The sequence below is a fragment of the Colias croceus genome, chromosome 29 (assembly GCF_905220415.1).
Source record: "Colias croceus chromosome 29, ilColCroc2.1".
Classification (NCBI taxonomy): domain Eukaryota; kingdom Metazoa; phylum Arthropoda; class Insecta; order Lepidoptera; family Pieridae; genus Colias; species Colias croceus.
Window position 1 is genome coordinate 745045 of NC_059565.1, and position 15778 is coordinate 760822.

At 34.5% G+C, this 15778-nt stretch overlaps 1 protein-coding gene across 1 annotated transcript; it reads right to left on the bottom strand.

The window, feature by feature from the left end:
• Window positions 1-532: 532 nt before the first annotated feature.
• On the bottom strand, window positions 533-15058 carry LOC123704253. Its single transcript, XM_045652562.1, has 16 exons — window positions 15044-15058; window positions 13871-13975; window positions 12787-12950; window positions 11793-11963; window positions 11418-11577; window positions 9710-9786; window positions 9299-9488; window positions 8205-8233; window positions 7718-7775; window positions 7109-7198; window positions 6542-6651; window positions 5759-5858; window positions 4693-4823; window positions 4033-4152; window positions 1624-1778; window positions 533-874 (listed from the first exon to the last, which is right to left on the bottom strand). Exons 2-16 carry the CDS (start codon window positions 13956-13958, stop codon window positions 799-801), a joined length of 1719 nt encoding a protein of 572 aa, XP_045508518.1. The 5' UTR covers window positions 13959-13975; window positions 15044-15058; the 3' UTR covers window positions 533-798.
• Between the last annotated feature and the right edge of the window lie 720 nt (window positions 15059-15778).

The following is a 15778-nucleotide window of genomic DNA, read 5'->3' on the forward strand; positions in this document are numbered from 1 at the left end:
CGTGAACGTGGCGTGAACAATTCAACATGCGAGGGCCGGCGCCGGTATGGCGGAGCGGAGCGCAGAGCATTTTTCATTGTCAAACTATTATCGACATCTTCCTCAGATCGAAACCTACATATTTTTTTAGCAGTTATCAGTCTCAAGTCAAAACACATCTCATTTTGTATTTGACGCCTCTGACAGTTATTTAACGTTATCCGGTGAATAACGAGCGGTTATGGTTAGGGTTAAAATTATGACGACCCCTATAAAATTGTCAAATGGTGCTTCTCATATTTTCCCTAACCGTTACTTTAACATGTTCAGCCTTAGTAATAAAATATTTAAAAACAATTTATAAAAGTGTGCCTTATTATTTAAAATGAATTTATTCACTGTCTGCTGTCTTATCATTTAATTTCAAATAAGTGTGGGGTTTAGAATTTAATCTGATACTTTCTTATTTTTTATTCCCAGTCATTTTGAATTCAGATTTTTTTAGAATATTGACGTAATTAAGGTTAGGAACTTATCGAAATAAAACACAAAAAATTATTTTGTGACTTTATTTTAACAATTATAATTACATATTACAAAAAGGGTGCTACGCCATAGACCACAGTCATATAAAACACATTGAGACATTTTCTAAACACTTACTGAACTTTACGTTTAAAGTACCGAATAGATATCCAAATAAAATAAAACGTAACAAATTGAGTTTTTAAAGTTTATTTTACAAACATATTAACAAAAGTGAGAGATAGAGATAAATTTTTGTTAGTGCATTTTAACTTTTATAAAAATCTGTCACATTCAATCCGTAATGACGCCTGTCATCGGCACCTCTTCCTTCTTTGATGCTGAATCTTCGTATTTATATTCTTCATATCTGAAACAATAATGTATAATTAGAGTTAGCGCGCAAGAGCAACTTTTGTCTCGGCAACTGTTTAGTCTCTCCCATCAACTCTATGGGGAGTTGCGTCGCTACGTGCGCGCACTTTCTTACTAGCCCATAGAGTTGATGGGAGAGACAATAGTTGAGGAGACAAAAGTTGCTCGTGTTTGCTAGCTCTTAGGTAACTTTCGTAACAGAAATTCTACTTCCTACTATCCTATCCAACTAATATTATAAATGCGTAAGTTTGCGACGATGGATGTGTATGTGTATGTTTGTTACTCTTTCACGCAAATACTACTGAACCGATTACAATGAAATTTATCACAAATATAGAGGGTAACTTGGATTAACACATCAATCGCAGAATTTGATTAACACATCAATCGCAGAATTTTTAGCATAATTTTGAGTCTTGTTGTATTTAATCGTCTGTCATGATCTAAGTCTGTCATTGATTTGTCATGTTAAAACTTAAAATATGTATTTGTTTATAGAAAATAACCTTAAAATCTTTACTAGTTTCTCGTTTTGAAGTGAAACTTCTTTAGGCGAGTTGAGAGTAAAATTTCAAGGTCGCGTCATAGCAATACCGTCACGTCATGGAGTAAGGCGACGATTTTGGTATCTTTGAATCCTATAATATTTATTTATTTATTTATTTATTTGCCTTCACTTCTGACACGTGCACACACACACGCTATTTTTCATATTTTACGAATTTCTTCTAAAATACTTACTTCTCCAGCGGTGGACACATGAAATGCCTTATATTCCTCGGCATCACAACATCACCTTGGACTTTGGAAACTTCAAGGATGTAATTCTCAAAGTCATCAATTATGTCTGGCTCGACTGGTGGCCCTATTCCAGGCACTGCATATACCACTGTTATCTGTATTATAATAAAATATATTATAATAAAAGAAAAATCGATTACTTTGTGTTTGATTTTACCCGAGTATTATCTATATATATAAAAAACTCAAAGGTGACTGATATAGTGATCTATCAACGCACAGCCCAAACCACTGGACGTATCGGGCTGAAATTTGGCATGCAGGTAAGATGTCATAACGTAGGCGTCCCCTAAGAAAGGATTTCCCGAAATTCTTGCGGGAACGGGGAAAAACGGGGATGCACGTACAAAGTCGTGGGCGGAAGCTAGTTCATTTATAAAGATTTTAACGGATTTTAAACGCGATTTATTCATGATACTATGTCGCTGCAAAGTGTGCGAGACGTCGGGATTATAAATTAATAATATAATGAATAAATCGCGTTTAAAATCCGTTAAAATTCTCAATTTCAAAAAGAAAATTGTATTTATTATCTAATTAGAAAAAACCGTTTCCATAAAAAAAATTCAATCTTTTATTACTGGGTGTTTCCTTCTCTTGCCTGAAACACTGCTTACATCCTTTCTGGCATACTCTAGAATACATTTTTGATGTCCACTTGAGCTATAGTGTACCAAACGGCCCTAGCTGTATTTCTAAGCTCATCTTACATTGGTGGTGGGTTGGAATCGAACTTTATGTTTCTTTTAAGCATGTTCCAGATGTGTTCTATTGGATTAAGATCCGAGCTACGAGCTGGCCACTCCAATTTTTCAATAATAACCTCTTGAAGGTACTCTTATACGCTTCGTACGACATGCGGACGTGCGTTAAAGTGTATTAGTAGCAATCTTTCTTCACTGATAAACCTGTTATAGGACTGAACATGTTTTTGGAGAATTTCCTCGACGTACCTGATCAAATTTAAGTCATTACTTACGATAAATAACACCACACGAGCATCCAAACTTATACCTCCCTATACCATTATTGACCCTCCATGGAAAATCGCCGTTTGAGTTGTGGTGATGGATGAAAACCTCTCTTATCGTCTCCGCTATACTGACTAATGGCTATCAGAAGCTCGTAAAGTGCCTCGTCACTCATCTGTGAACACCACACGAGCGCACGGGCTGTGGGTCCAGTTTTCATGTTCTCGCGTAAATCGAAGACGTGCTTCTCTGTGATGTCTGAGGAGTTCTGTACGGCGTGCTGGTCTGCAAACATTCAAATTAACTTCCTTCATTAGTCTTCTTACTGATTGCTCACCCAAATTTATTGTCCTGGTGTTTTGGAGCCGGTGGCGTATCTCAAAAACTTTCAGAAAGCCATTTCTGAGTATCTCTTGACCAATAAACCGGTCTTCTCGAGCTGATGTGCACCTCACGCTTCCACTTCCTGGTCTGCACGTGTAGCTGCCAGTCTCCTGCTATCTTTTCCATGCATAGTGCATAGCTGAACGTCGTACTTACTGTACATTAGGTACTTTATGTTGTGGCAGTCTTTGGTCTAATATTGTGATGGCCTGTGCAGGCTGTTGAGATGCTAACGGCATTTTTTATTGTTTGTTATGATCATTGACTACAGCACAACAATAACAATATCTTAAAACGGTATAACCGATATCGAAAAAAGTTTAAAACGAACAATTCGTAACTTCGGCTTAACCGCACAAATCACAAATTTCGACTAACTCTTAAAAAGTGGTAAAAGATTATTCTCAAACTTAATTATTTCTTGACATAAAATTAAAGAGATAATATGTTAACATATCTGTATACAAAAAAATCGTGCAAAGCACTTCAAACATTTTTTATCGGCAAATTTGTAAGTGGCCAAGATTCCGTGCCGGTGAGTATAAGAGCATAAAATAATAAGATTCAGCACTATGCCGACACTTGTAAGCTGTCCACCTAAGTGCAGATGAGAAGTCGAAAGTACAGCCCCCCTAGCCAAGTGGCTTTCTGTTAGCGTAGCGTTCAATAGAATAGACTACGAATGTATGAGATTGACGTAAGCTGTAGATACGTTTATCTAAAGCCACTTGGCTAGGGGGGCAGGTAGAGGTAGAGTAATTTTTTGATGATTTCCGATAAACTTTGGTAACTTGAAATTATTGTATTGTCGCCGATTCTACAAACTGCTTAAGTAATATAAGTGGGATTCAATTCGATAAGTGTACAAAGTTTGAATTAAATCTGTCCGCTTAAACTTTAAAGTGTGTCAAAATTGAGTCTAAACTCTAAAGGAGTCGGTTACATACAAACATACAGGTGAAGCTAATAAAAGCGTGTTATTAGGTAACATTACCTCAGGTATAGGCTGTTCTTCAGCCTCCGCCTCTTCTACCTCTGGAGCGATCACGTCCATGTTTTCATCGAGGAAAGTTTCTAAGATGTCACGAATCATGGCCACTTCTTCTGGTTTCGCCTGATATAGTTTGTTTTCATATTATTATAGCATTCATTCAATTATGTACCATAAAATAAATGTTATTGTAATACTGTGTTTCGAACGTTATAATACGGTCCCTGATGGCAAAAATAATTTCTAGTGAAATTATGACCGTTTTAAAACTTATTCAAAAGTTACACTTTTAGGCAAAAGCAATTAATGGTAAAGAAATAGGATAGGATAGGATAGGATCCATAAACACATAGATACTTTTTATCCGGGTACCCCGTAAGTAAATCCGCGTATTATGTAGTTAGATATAAGTTACAGATTATGTAATATTGACATGATGTTAAAAGAGCAACTATGGAGTTTCTTGCCGATTCTTCTCCATAGATACTGCTTTCCGAATCGGTGTTAAATGTTAAAAATAATTATGTAATGACGATTCGAAAGTGCTACTAAATTAATAAATGAATGTTTGAGTTTATCCAGCTAAATTTACCTATATGTTAAAGTTTTAATATACATAGTTTCCAGTGCAAAAACGACTCTATTACCATTAACTTTTAATACCTTTTTCTTCTTCAAGTCCGGGTCTGGTAGTATAGCAATTTGTTCATTTATATAGTCCATGATATCTTTCTCAATGTGCTGTACGATAAATTCTCCGCTTGTTGTCGACATTTGACGGCCGGCCACCATGCCTGCGAGCAATTTTTTATTTTATTTGTATAGGTTTTGATTGCATTGCTGAGTTTTTTTTTGTGTGAAAAAAAAAACAATGCTAAGTAAAATTCAGTTTTACTTCGCCTTTTTGTTATTAGCTGAAAATTAGGGTGTTATTAGATCGAGTGGTATATATGAAAATAGTACATCTATAGGTACTAAGTAATATTATAAAGTTAAAAAGTTTGTTTGTTTAGACGCGCTAATCTCGGAAACTACTGGTCCGATTTTAAAAATTCTTTCGGTGCCGATAGAATATACTCGATAGCCCATTTATCGAGGAAGGCTGTAGGCTATATGTATATCATGACCGTAAGACGAACAGGGGCGGAGCAATGCGGGTGAAACCGCGGGGAATAGCCTGTAATTAACCCATCAGCCCCCGGAATCACAGACACAATAGAAAATCTGTCGCGGTCTCATTGGGCCGCTCGGTGGTCAATGGGTTAATGATTATCATTAGATTCATCAACATCTATGAATATATAAAATTATCACAATGATTAATATCAATCAATTCCTTTCCTCATGTTCTCTCATAACATAATATACGAACCTTTTCTTTAAATACCATACGATAAAATTATTCCTAAGGACTACACTAAAATTCACAATTCACAATAATATCAAGCCAACGAACTTTTTCTACATAACATTGTAGTTACATATTATAAAACAAAGTAACTTTCTCTGTCTCTACGTCCCTTTATCTCTAAAACAACGCAACGGATTTCGATGCGTTTTTTTAATAGATAGAGTGATTCACTAGGAAGGTTTTAGTATAAAATGTATTAGGTTTTAGACAAAGCGGGCAAAGCCACGGGTGGTAAGCTAGTTTTTACATAAAACATAAATCTATTTAGATCATAATGTAATCTAAAACGTCTAGCTATTAAGGCTTAAGCCATCTCACCCAGATCATAATTAGCCGATTTAAATCTATCCACAATATCGGCTATTTCTTCAAAAGTCCTTGCTAAATCCTCACGACGCTCTTCCCGATCTTGGCAACACTGGGAAAGGAAGGGGGGAAAGGATTAGGAGTGGAATCTATACTAATATTATAAAGCTGAAGCGTTTGTTTGAACGTGCTAATCTCAGGAACTATAGGTCCAATTTGACAAATTCTTTCGGTGTTAGATAGCCCATTTATCGAAGAAGGCTACAGGTTTATAATATCACCACTCTAAGACCAACAGGAATGGAGCAGTGTGAGTAAAACCGCAGGGCACAGCTAGTAAAAGATAGGATACAGCTAGTAAATGAATACGCTTTATTACTAGCACAGATATTATAATACCATTCTAGGAACCAATATCTTTGCAGAAATAAAACGGCATTAAAAGAAGTATCTAGCCAAAAACAAACGTAAAAGTTACTAAGAAAATTGTTTCCTCGGTATTGACATACAATAAACAGCTATACTCACAATCACGCTCAAAATTCCAACCAAACACTGCCTACCATTCCTAAATAAATAAAAAAAATATTTCAGGACAATTTTCACACTATTAGGCCCGATCTGATCCCATACTAAGCTTTCGCTTGTGTTATGGAAATCAGATATCTGATAAACATACCTATAGGCATGGACCCAATAAATATTATAGGTTACTTTTTAACTGAATGCAACCCGAGAGGAACCTCTAGCGTTTAAGATATCATTCTTATTTAATGTATCAATAATTTGATTTACTTCATTCACAAAAGCTGCTATTTCAATCGTCTCATCAACCGAATCTTCTTTTGTTTCTTCTTCTTCCAAATTACTTTCAATTAGTACAACTTCTTCTGTTTTTGGTTCTCCTATATTAATGATATTGAAGTATTGTTACAAAGTTTTAGAAGATTTTTTTGTTGTTTGCTACATTTGCTTACAGTTTGCTACATGGTTTTTGTGTTTGTGTGTTATCTACAGAGCAATAAATACAATTAACATTTGAGAAAAATAAAGAATACTTACATTTATTTTAACTAAATAACTTTACGTCATCGTAAATATCTAACTGCAGGAATGCCATTCTTCATTTTTTTCAAATATTTACGTTGGTTTTAATTTTACCAAGTACTTATCATCTTATCAAAAAATAAAATTGAACATCAGAAATAAATTCTTAATCTTAACTTTTACAGATTCTAAGTCCCTCATAGGAGGCCCGTGTCCCAGCAGTAGGAACGTATATGGGCTGATGATGATGACAGATTCTAAATAGGAACTTATTTTAAAAATAGCGAACTACTGAAATAAAACAATAAATATAACCGTATATTTCGTATGGTATTTGCACGTAATTCTCATCCGTCACAATAATGTCCACTCCTTCTTTCTTTTTTTCCATCTCTTCTTTTTTATCTATATCAGATAATAGACTTATCATTTTATCTGTTCAATTATTAAAAAAAGAGCGTGTGTGCCGAGCACATGCGTCAGAAGTGAAACTTCTTTGGCAAGATTCAAAGATACCAAAATCGTCGCCTTACTCCATGACAAGACGGTATTGCCATGACGCGACCTTGAAATTTTACTGTCAACGCGCCTAAAGAAGTTTCACTTCAAAATTATTGATCACTGTCTGTATATGGAAAAATTATGAAAAATAATCATTATTCTTTGGGGAGCTTTTTTATTTTGTTTGTGGGTTTGTTCTCATTAATCTTCCAAACAGATTTCTAGATTTTGGAGCGTTTCATTCATTAAATTGACAAAATTGTAATTTAGATACGTAGGTAGGTACCTAAGTACATACTATTGTTTATTTTAAGTTAATTTTGAATTGTTTGAACAAAAAATAAGGCACGTATCTAGTTGGTAAGCCTTTTTTAAATAAATGAAATGAGGAAAACATAATAAATTATTATTTTTTACACTTACCATCCTTTTTTGATTCTTGGAGGCCAATTTTCGAACCGCTCAGTTCGCGTAGTTTTTTCTGGAAAAAAAAAATAAATAAAAACTCTAAGGTGAAAAAACATAATATTCATAAATCTTACTGCTACTTTGCGTTAGAGTATATTATTTACTATGCTACTACTCTACATAACCATTTTTTGTGAAACTTTAATATTAACTTTTACGATACACGTTGTTACTAAAATTACAAGAACTTTTCAAGAAATTACAACGTCTACATTTTCAATGAATCACTAGATAGTATAAAACAAAATCGCTTTCTTTGTCCCTATGTCCCTTTGTATGCTTAAATCTTTAAAACTGCGCAACGGATTTTGATATGGTTTTTTTAATAGATAGAGTGATTCAAGAGGAAGGTTTAGTATATAATTTATTAGGTTTTAGACAGAGCGGGCGAAGCCGCGGGCGGTAAGCTAGTACTTAATGAAGTAAAATAAATAAAACTAACTTCAACATCTTCGCTTGGTTCAGCTCTTCCTGAAATATGAAGTCGAATTGAAAAACCTTTGATAATTCAATCAAATTACAACAATCTTTTATCTATATTAATAAGTAATCTACTCATACTAATATTATAAAGCTGAAGAGTTTTATTGTTTGACTAGCTTCCGCCCGCGACACCGTCCGCGCGGATGTCGGTCTTCGCGTGGATGGTTATTTCTCCATTTTGAGTACCTCTGTCAATAACATCTTATAAATATCTATTGGACCCAATTCCCAAATACGGCTAGGCCTATTATAATACGCAACGTGTGTTCGCGGTTCTACGGAACAACGTCTATGGATAAAACTGAAAAATTAAGATTAATTTTTTTCTACGTATTTTTCCAGGATAAAAAGTATCCTATTTTACGCCCAGGATAATAAGGTATAATTATACCAAGTTTCATCGAAATCGAACCGCTAGTTTTCACGTGATGCCTTCACATACAGACAGACAGACAAAATTTTTTTTAATCACATATTTGGGTTTGGTATCGATCCAGTAACACCCCCTGCTATTTATTTTTTCAATATTTTCAATGTACAGAATTGACCCTTCTACAGATTTATTATTTTATTGTTTGATTATTTGAACGCGCTAATCTCGGGAACTACCTACTGATTTGAAAAAAAAATTTTTAGCGTTAGATAGCCCATCTAGCGAAGAAGGCTGTAGGTTGTATATCATCACGCTACGACCAATAGTAGCATAGCGTAGCCAAGCGGAAAACCGCGGGACACAGTGTAGTAATATAAGAGTTTGTTTGTTTGAACGTGCAAATCTCAAAAACTACAGCACCAATTTCAAAATTGATTTTATCGTTGGGTATGTACATGATCTCTGAGTACCATAGGCTATATACCACGTAACCGCTAGTTTTATTATTACCTTTATACCATACAGATGTATATTGTATAATAAATAAATAAATATTTCAGGACAATTTTCACACACAGCACGATCTGATCCCATACTAAGCTTTCACTTGCGTTATGGAAACCAGACGGCTGATAAACATACATATAAATTAGAAAAGATACAATACTCTCATATATAACCTTTCCTCTCTCTCATATAGTTTTCCCGCTCTATCTGTCCCGCTCTCTCAATGGACGGAGATCGTTTTATCTTGCCAATAACAGGCATATTCAATTTCTCACTCAACCTCGACGATCGAGGCAAATGATCATCTATTAGGTTTAGTTTCTGCAGGTTGCTGCTATCTTGCCAAAAATCGTCGGATCGTATCTGCATATTTATTTAATCTATGATATTTTCTTTAATATAAAGAGTATCCACAATACTGCCTATCTATCTAAAATCTTCTATACTATAATAAAAATGAATCGCTAAATGTGCTCAGAACTCGAGAACGGCTGAACCGATTTTTTGAAGTTCTTTTAAATTAAAGCCACATTTAAATAACTTTTATATAAATAGGTAGCTCTTTTAATAATAATTATACAAACCTCATCCTGAGCTGCGTTATCGTCTTCAGTTATTTCTTCCTCTTCTTCAATACTCTGTTCTTGTTTCGATGAATCACCTGGTAAATAATAAATAATTGGAATAAAAAGTGTTGAAATGTTTAAAATTAGTAAATTACCCTTATACCAAATACCTATTTATTATTAGCTTAACAATTCGTAACAGATAGTTTAATTAATTAGTTGTCCAACAGTCTTGTACTTTTACTTTACTTGTACTTTTACACAAACTTAGTTACAAGCTCTGAATAATTGAATTAAAAACAAAATTTTGAAATCCTCTAAATTAAGTTCTGCCTTCTACATACGTAGTATATTATTAATAGTCTGTGCTTCTACCACAGATCACAGAAACTAAAGGGAGATATGGTTAGGGGGCGGGGCCGGTGTCGCAGCAATATGCCCAAAAAAAGAACACATGCTGTTTGTTGCATTCAGTTGACGTTCGACCGTCGGCCGGGTATTATTTGACAATTCAAAAAACTCAAAACTCAAAACATTTATTTATTCAATTAGACTTCTTCGAGAAGCACTTTTGAAACGTCAATACATATTTTTATCATTTACCACCGATTCGGAAAGCAGTATCTATGGAGAAGAATCGGCAAGAAACTCCATAGTTGCTCTTTTAAATCATTTCAGTATTACAATTTAATTTTACAAAATATGTAAGTAACCGTACGTATACAATGCCGCGTTGTTCCGTTAAAGTTTGTAAAAACTGAAGTGAAACCAGCAACTTTAAGTCAAATGGAATCACATACCATCGGTAAGTACTGAAAATTATACGATTTTCTTACTATAATTTCAAAAACAATATTACGTTGAGTGATTTCTTGGTTTCATTATGTGACAGAACGACAGTCACATTAATTTATGTAAATAGTTTACAATGCTTCTTCTGTACGTGACTCTATTCAAACGCGGAGTTCGAATACCGCAATGTATAATGAAGATACTAAAGCTAACAAAAACGTTCGATCGTGTAGTACGGCCGCTGCTCGCGGTCGTTACTTGAGGATGCGCGTCGAGTGTGTCCATGTCGATAAGATTCGGATTTTTTATCGTATTATGTATTATTTTACTACCTTATTATTATATCATAATGTATTACTATTAGCTTAATATCTGAATGTATTATTATTATTTGATAGGTACTCGAGCAATAATTTTATAGTGATTATTATACATGGATTAAAAAAAAATCACTTATTTCATACTTATTTTACTTAACAATAAGTCAATAGGCAATGCTTTATGTACTTCATCACCATGAATGCTACCATCAAGGTGTCCATTTCTATTTTCTACCTAGTTACTGTATTGCCTATAAATTGTTTTAATTTTAACGTTTCTCATTTTATCGACAAGCAATCCCTATCGTAAACGCATATCTTGCGGCTGTGTGGTGCTGTATACGTACGTTACTTACAATCTAGTGTGCGAACGAATAGTCGCTCTCAAATTTTTGTGTGATGACACGCACACAACGCGAAGTATTGTTTTTATTTTGTTTACTGTTGTGTGCGTAAATTTGTTATGAGACACTGGTTTCGTACTCAGCGCAAGCGATTGGCATCTCTCTAGATCTCTATGGCTTCTACCTACCGATTCTTATGAACTGTTTGGATTCGAGAATCTTTTGCCTATGTATAGTTAGATTCCATATACTAATTCTCAATTTCCGTACCTTCGCGATACCCATCCATATATTTAACATCCTTGGACGCATCCATTTCAGCCAGAAACCTGTACATCATCAGAAAATCCTGCACCGGTATAGCTGCTGATCCACCATCAGGCTCTTTGGTTAGCGTCTCGCAGAGTAGTATCATTGTGTGTGTTAGCGACTGTATAGAATATTAATGGTGCATTTACACAATCGTACGAATATTTAGGCGAATAACGAACACGTATGTGTAAGCAATGCACTCGCTATTCGCAATGAAATTCGCGTATTCAAACTCAAACTCAAACATTTATTTATTCAATTAGACTTCTTCTAGAAACACTTTTGAATCGTCATGACATACTTTCAACCTAATACCTAAAGAATCTACCATACCTTAGTCAAAAGCCCGCCAGCCACCGCTATAAAATGCAAGAACGGGACCACCTCCTCCCTCATGTAGACCTCACAGAGACAGAATATCCTCTTCAGCTCGATCTGGTCAAGGCAAAAACCTCGCCAAGCACGTTTTACTTGCTTTAGAGGAAGGGTTGTGGAAGGGCTTAGCTGAAAGAAAATATCTTCAAAGAAACAGCTAATCTTTTTATTTTCCTTTATCCCAAGGTTGCGTGTGAGAAATCGCTCCAAAGCGATAAGGTCGCTAAATTGTACAGTGAAGATTCTTTTGTTAGTAAATTAACTGTATTATGTGCAATAAAGTGTTTTTTTAAACGTATTGAAAAATTTTCCATGGTTGAGACAGGATTTGAACCTTCTCTTATATTGTAGCAATCGAATTTCTTGTATTCTTTCGATTTTCAGTTTGTAAATTTATATTTCAAAATAACACAAAAAAATATTTAAAAAATAAATAATTAAATATTTCAGGACAATTTTCACATACGGCACGATCTGATCCCATACTAAGCTTTCGCTTGTGTTATGGAAACCAGATGGCTATAATAAACATACATATACATATATTATTTTAAATAAATACATAAGAGTATAATAGATAATAATCAACACCCAGACACAGAGCAAACATCTATGTTCATCACACAACTATTTTACCCCGGGTGGGAATCGAAGCCACGACCTCTGGCTTGGAAGGCAGGGTCACACTAAGAGCTAGCGCGCAAGAGCAACTTTTGTCTCCGCAACTATTTTGTCTCTCTCACCTATGGGCTAGTAAGAAAGTGCGCGCGGGTAGCGACGCAACTCCCCATAGAGTTGATGGGAGAGACTAAATAGTTGCAGAGACAAAAGTTGCTCTTGCGCGCTAGCTTTTAGCCAACCGGCCAGTCAAAATATTAAAAAAATTTTGATTCTACTTCATACCAATATTATCAAAAATCACTGTGCTCGTCACGGTAATGGTCACACATACCTGGCAGGCGAGGACCTTCAAGCACCCCCTACTCAACCCCCCTTCAGTACTATACACAGGGTATTCCAACCTCAACTTTACGGGCGGCGGTCGCTTCTCAGCCAATGCTGTGAAATACTCGAAGGACCAGCGCAAGAGATCGTGCGGTTGCGTTTTTATGGCCGCTGAAATAAAAGTTTGAAACCAAAAATTAATTGTAGAAAACGCAGCTAAAAAGGAAGGAAAATATTTTATATGACAGAAAAGTGAATGAAACTACTGTGCAAATAATAAAATGGCTCGAATCACTGACTTTGTTATCTATACATATAATAAATCTGTAGAAGGGTCAATTCTGTACATTGAAAATATTGAAAAAATAAATACCAGGGGGTGTTACTGGATCGATACCAAACCCAAATATGTGATTAAAAAATTTTTGTCTGTCTGTCTGTCTGTCTGTCTGTCTGTCTGTCTGTCTGTCTGTCTGTCTGTCTGTATGTGAAGGCATCACGTGAAAACTAACGGTTCGATTTCGATGAAACTTGGTATAATTATACCTTATTATCCTGGGCGTAAAATAGGATACTTTTTATCCTGGAAAAATACGTAGAAAAAAATTAATCTTAACTTTTCAGTTTTATAGACGTTGTTCTGTAGAACCGCGAACACACGTTGCGTATTATTATAGGCCTAGCCGTATTTGGGTCCAATAGATATTTATAAGATGTTTAATTGTCAGAGTTACTCAAAATGGAGAAATAAACCATCCACGCGAAGACCGACATCCGCGCGGACGGAGTCGCGGGCGGAAGCTAGTGTTAAATAAAATTCGTCTACACGCGATGAACTCAAAAAATACTGCACTGATTTTAATTATGTTTCAGTTTTCACCAATAGATGCTATCTAGGTTCTCGAGGTTTGAACTACACTATTAAGTTTAAAACACGCGGGCAAAGCTGCAGGCGCAAAGCTAGCTATAAATAAATGCAAGATTTACATGGTAGGAACTAGGAAGTAGGATCTTTTCCAAAATTCGCTTATTTTTATTCTGTTTACAAAGTTTTAAACTAGATGGCGCTAGTGTAATCAATCCAAACTTACCTTTACAATACCTTTTTAAAATGTATGGAAATTTCGGCGGAATCACAATCTGCTGAGAACAATACATTTGTTCTATTAACTCTGGCATTTTGACGTTTTTTTTATCTGTAACAGGATATAAAATTTATATACCCGGCGCGGCCTAAGATGATCCCTATGACAGTTCGTCTTAGTGATTGCTCGTATGATGGATCGTGTCGATACTTTACTATTTTATAGGCAAAGGCGTGGTTTGCATTCAGCCACGTCGGTAAACATGTTTTTACAAATATTATAAAATGAATTTTTAACGTCTATTATGTAAACGAAACGGTAAGTAAAACGAAAGTTTTCCAAAACATAAAAATGCACCTTATCATTTTCTCGTAATTTTTAACCCGTTTAACACAGTGTATATTATTTTATCATGAAAATGGAATCCCCCATTTAATTTTTCTATAACTTATATTATCATAGGTAAGTAAATTAACGCGAACGGAAATTAATTAATTAATTATGCTGCGATCTTCTGTTCCATTCAATAGTGAATGAACTATAGCTTAAGCATGGAAAAAATGTGAACTCGTTTCCATTATCGAAATTTGTTTATCGATACTTTCCGCACTAGTCGATAAATGCCAACGATGTAAGTTTTGAAGGACGTAAACGTAAAGTCAGATTGATATAATTTCTCGTAAATGTTAAGAATTGTTATAATGCCAACGGAATATCATTGTAATAGCATAAAGCTACGTAAAAATTAATAAATGCCATTTTTAGACGCCTCCAATACGTTTCTAATTTAATGGTGACGCCATTACAAGTTTGTCTCTTGAGAATAACTGTCAGTGTCATAGGGATCATCTTAGGCCGCGCCGGGTATAGATTAAAATTTAAAACACAAATAAAATTATTTGGACCAAAATAAAATAATTTTATAATTTCATCATATTATTTAGTCGAATAAAATACGTAAATTAAAAGGTATATGTGAAGTTAATGAAATTAATCAATAATAAGATCATATTATATCATGTTATCATGAAAAATGGGGAAACGCAATAAAAACGTGGACATTTACAAAAATCACATTCACAGTTATCTGAATATTGTAACAATGGTCCGAATTTATAAGATACTAATTCAATTTAAATGTTAAACATTTTAAATTTTAAATAAATAAGAAAAACTTACACGTTCACTGCACAGAAAAGTTGTTATGTCGCGCCGTTACCATGACAACGATATGAAATGACCACAGAGTAATAAAACATTCGTAATCTTCGATCATTTTAACAACTATCGATTTTTGCTATTCGAATGCATTTTATTAAAACAATTGAACAGATTTGAAAAATTAATTCATCAGTAGATTACTACATAATTTCTGAGTTACAATATCTATATATATCGGTATATTATGTAGTTATGTACTATCACGAGCGGAGCCAGGACGAAAAAGTTAGTTAGTGATAAAAGTGAATGCGTTTAGAATACAATGCTTATCTTTATTCTTACACTACATAGTTTCTCTGCCTAGGATTTTTTTTCTTTATAATAATCTACATATTTATAAAAATATAACCCGTTTCGCGTTGTCACGGCATCACGCGTGAACGGGTGGACCGATTTCGATAATTCTTTTTTTTATTATATTCCTTGAAGTACGAGGATGGTTCTTATGTAGAGAAATCGTAAATATGTACCACGGGCAAAGCCGGGGCGGACCGCTAGATATAATAATATGTAGATAGGTACGTAAAAGCACGTTCATACTTATTAGAAGCTAAGATTATAAATATCAGTCAATCGTCGTCACTTATATAAATTAAATAAAAAAATTTAAACTAAATAAATAAAATATTTTATTTGTATTTTTATTTGCATTTTTGAATTAACATTTGAATTTGAATTCATCATTATGCTCTA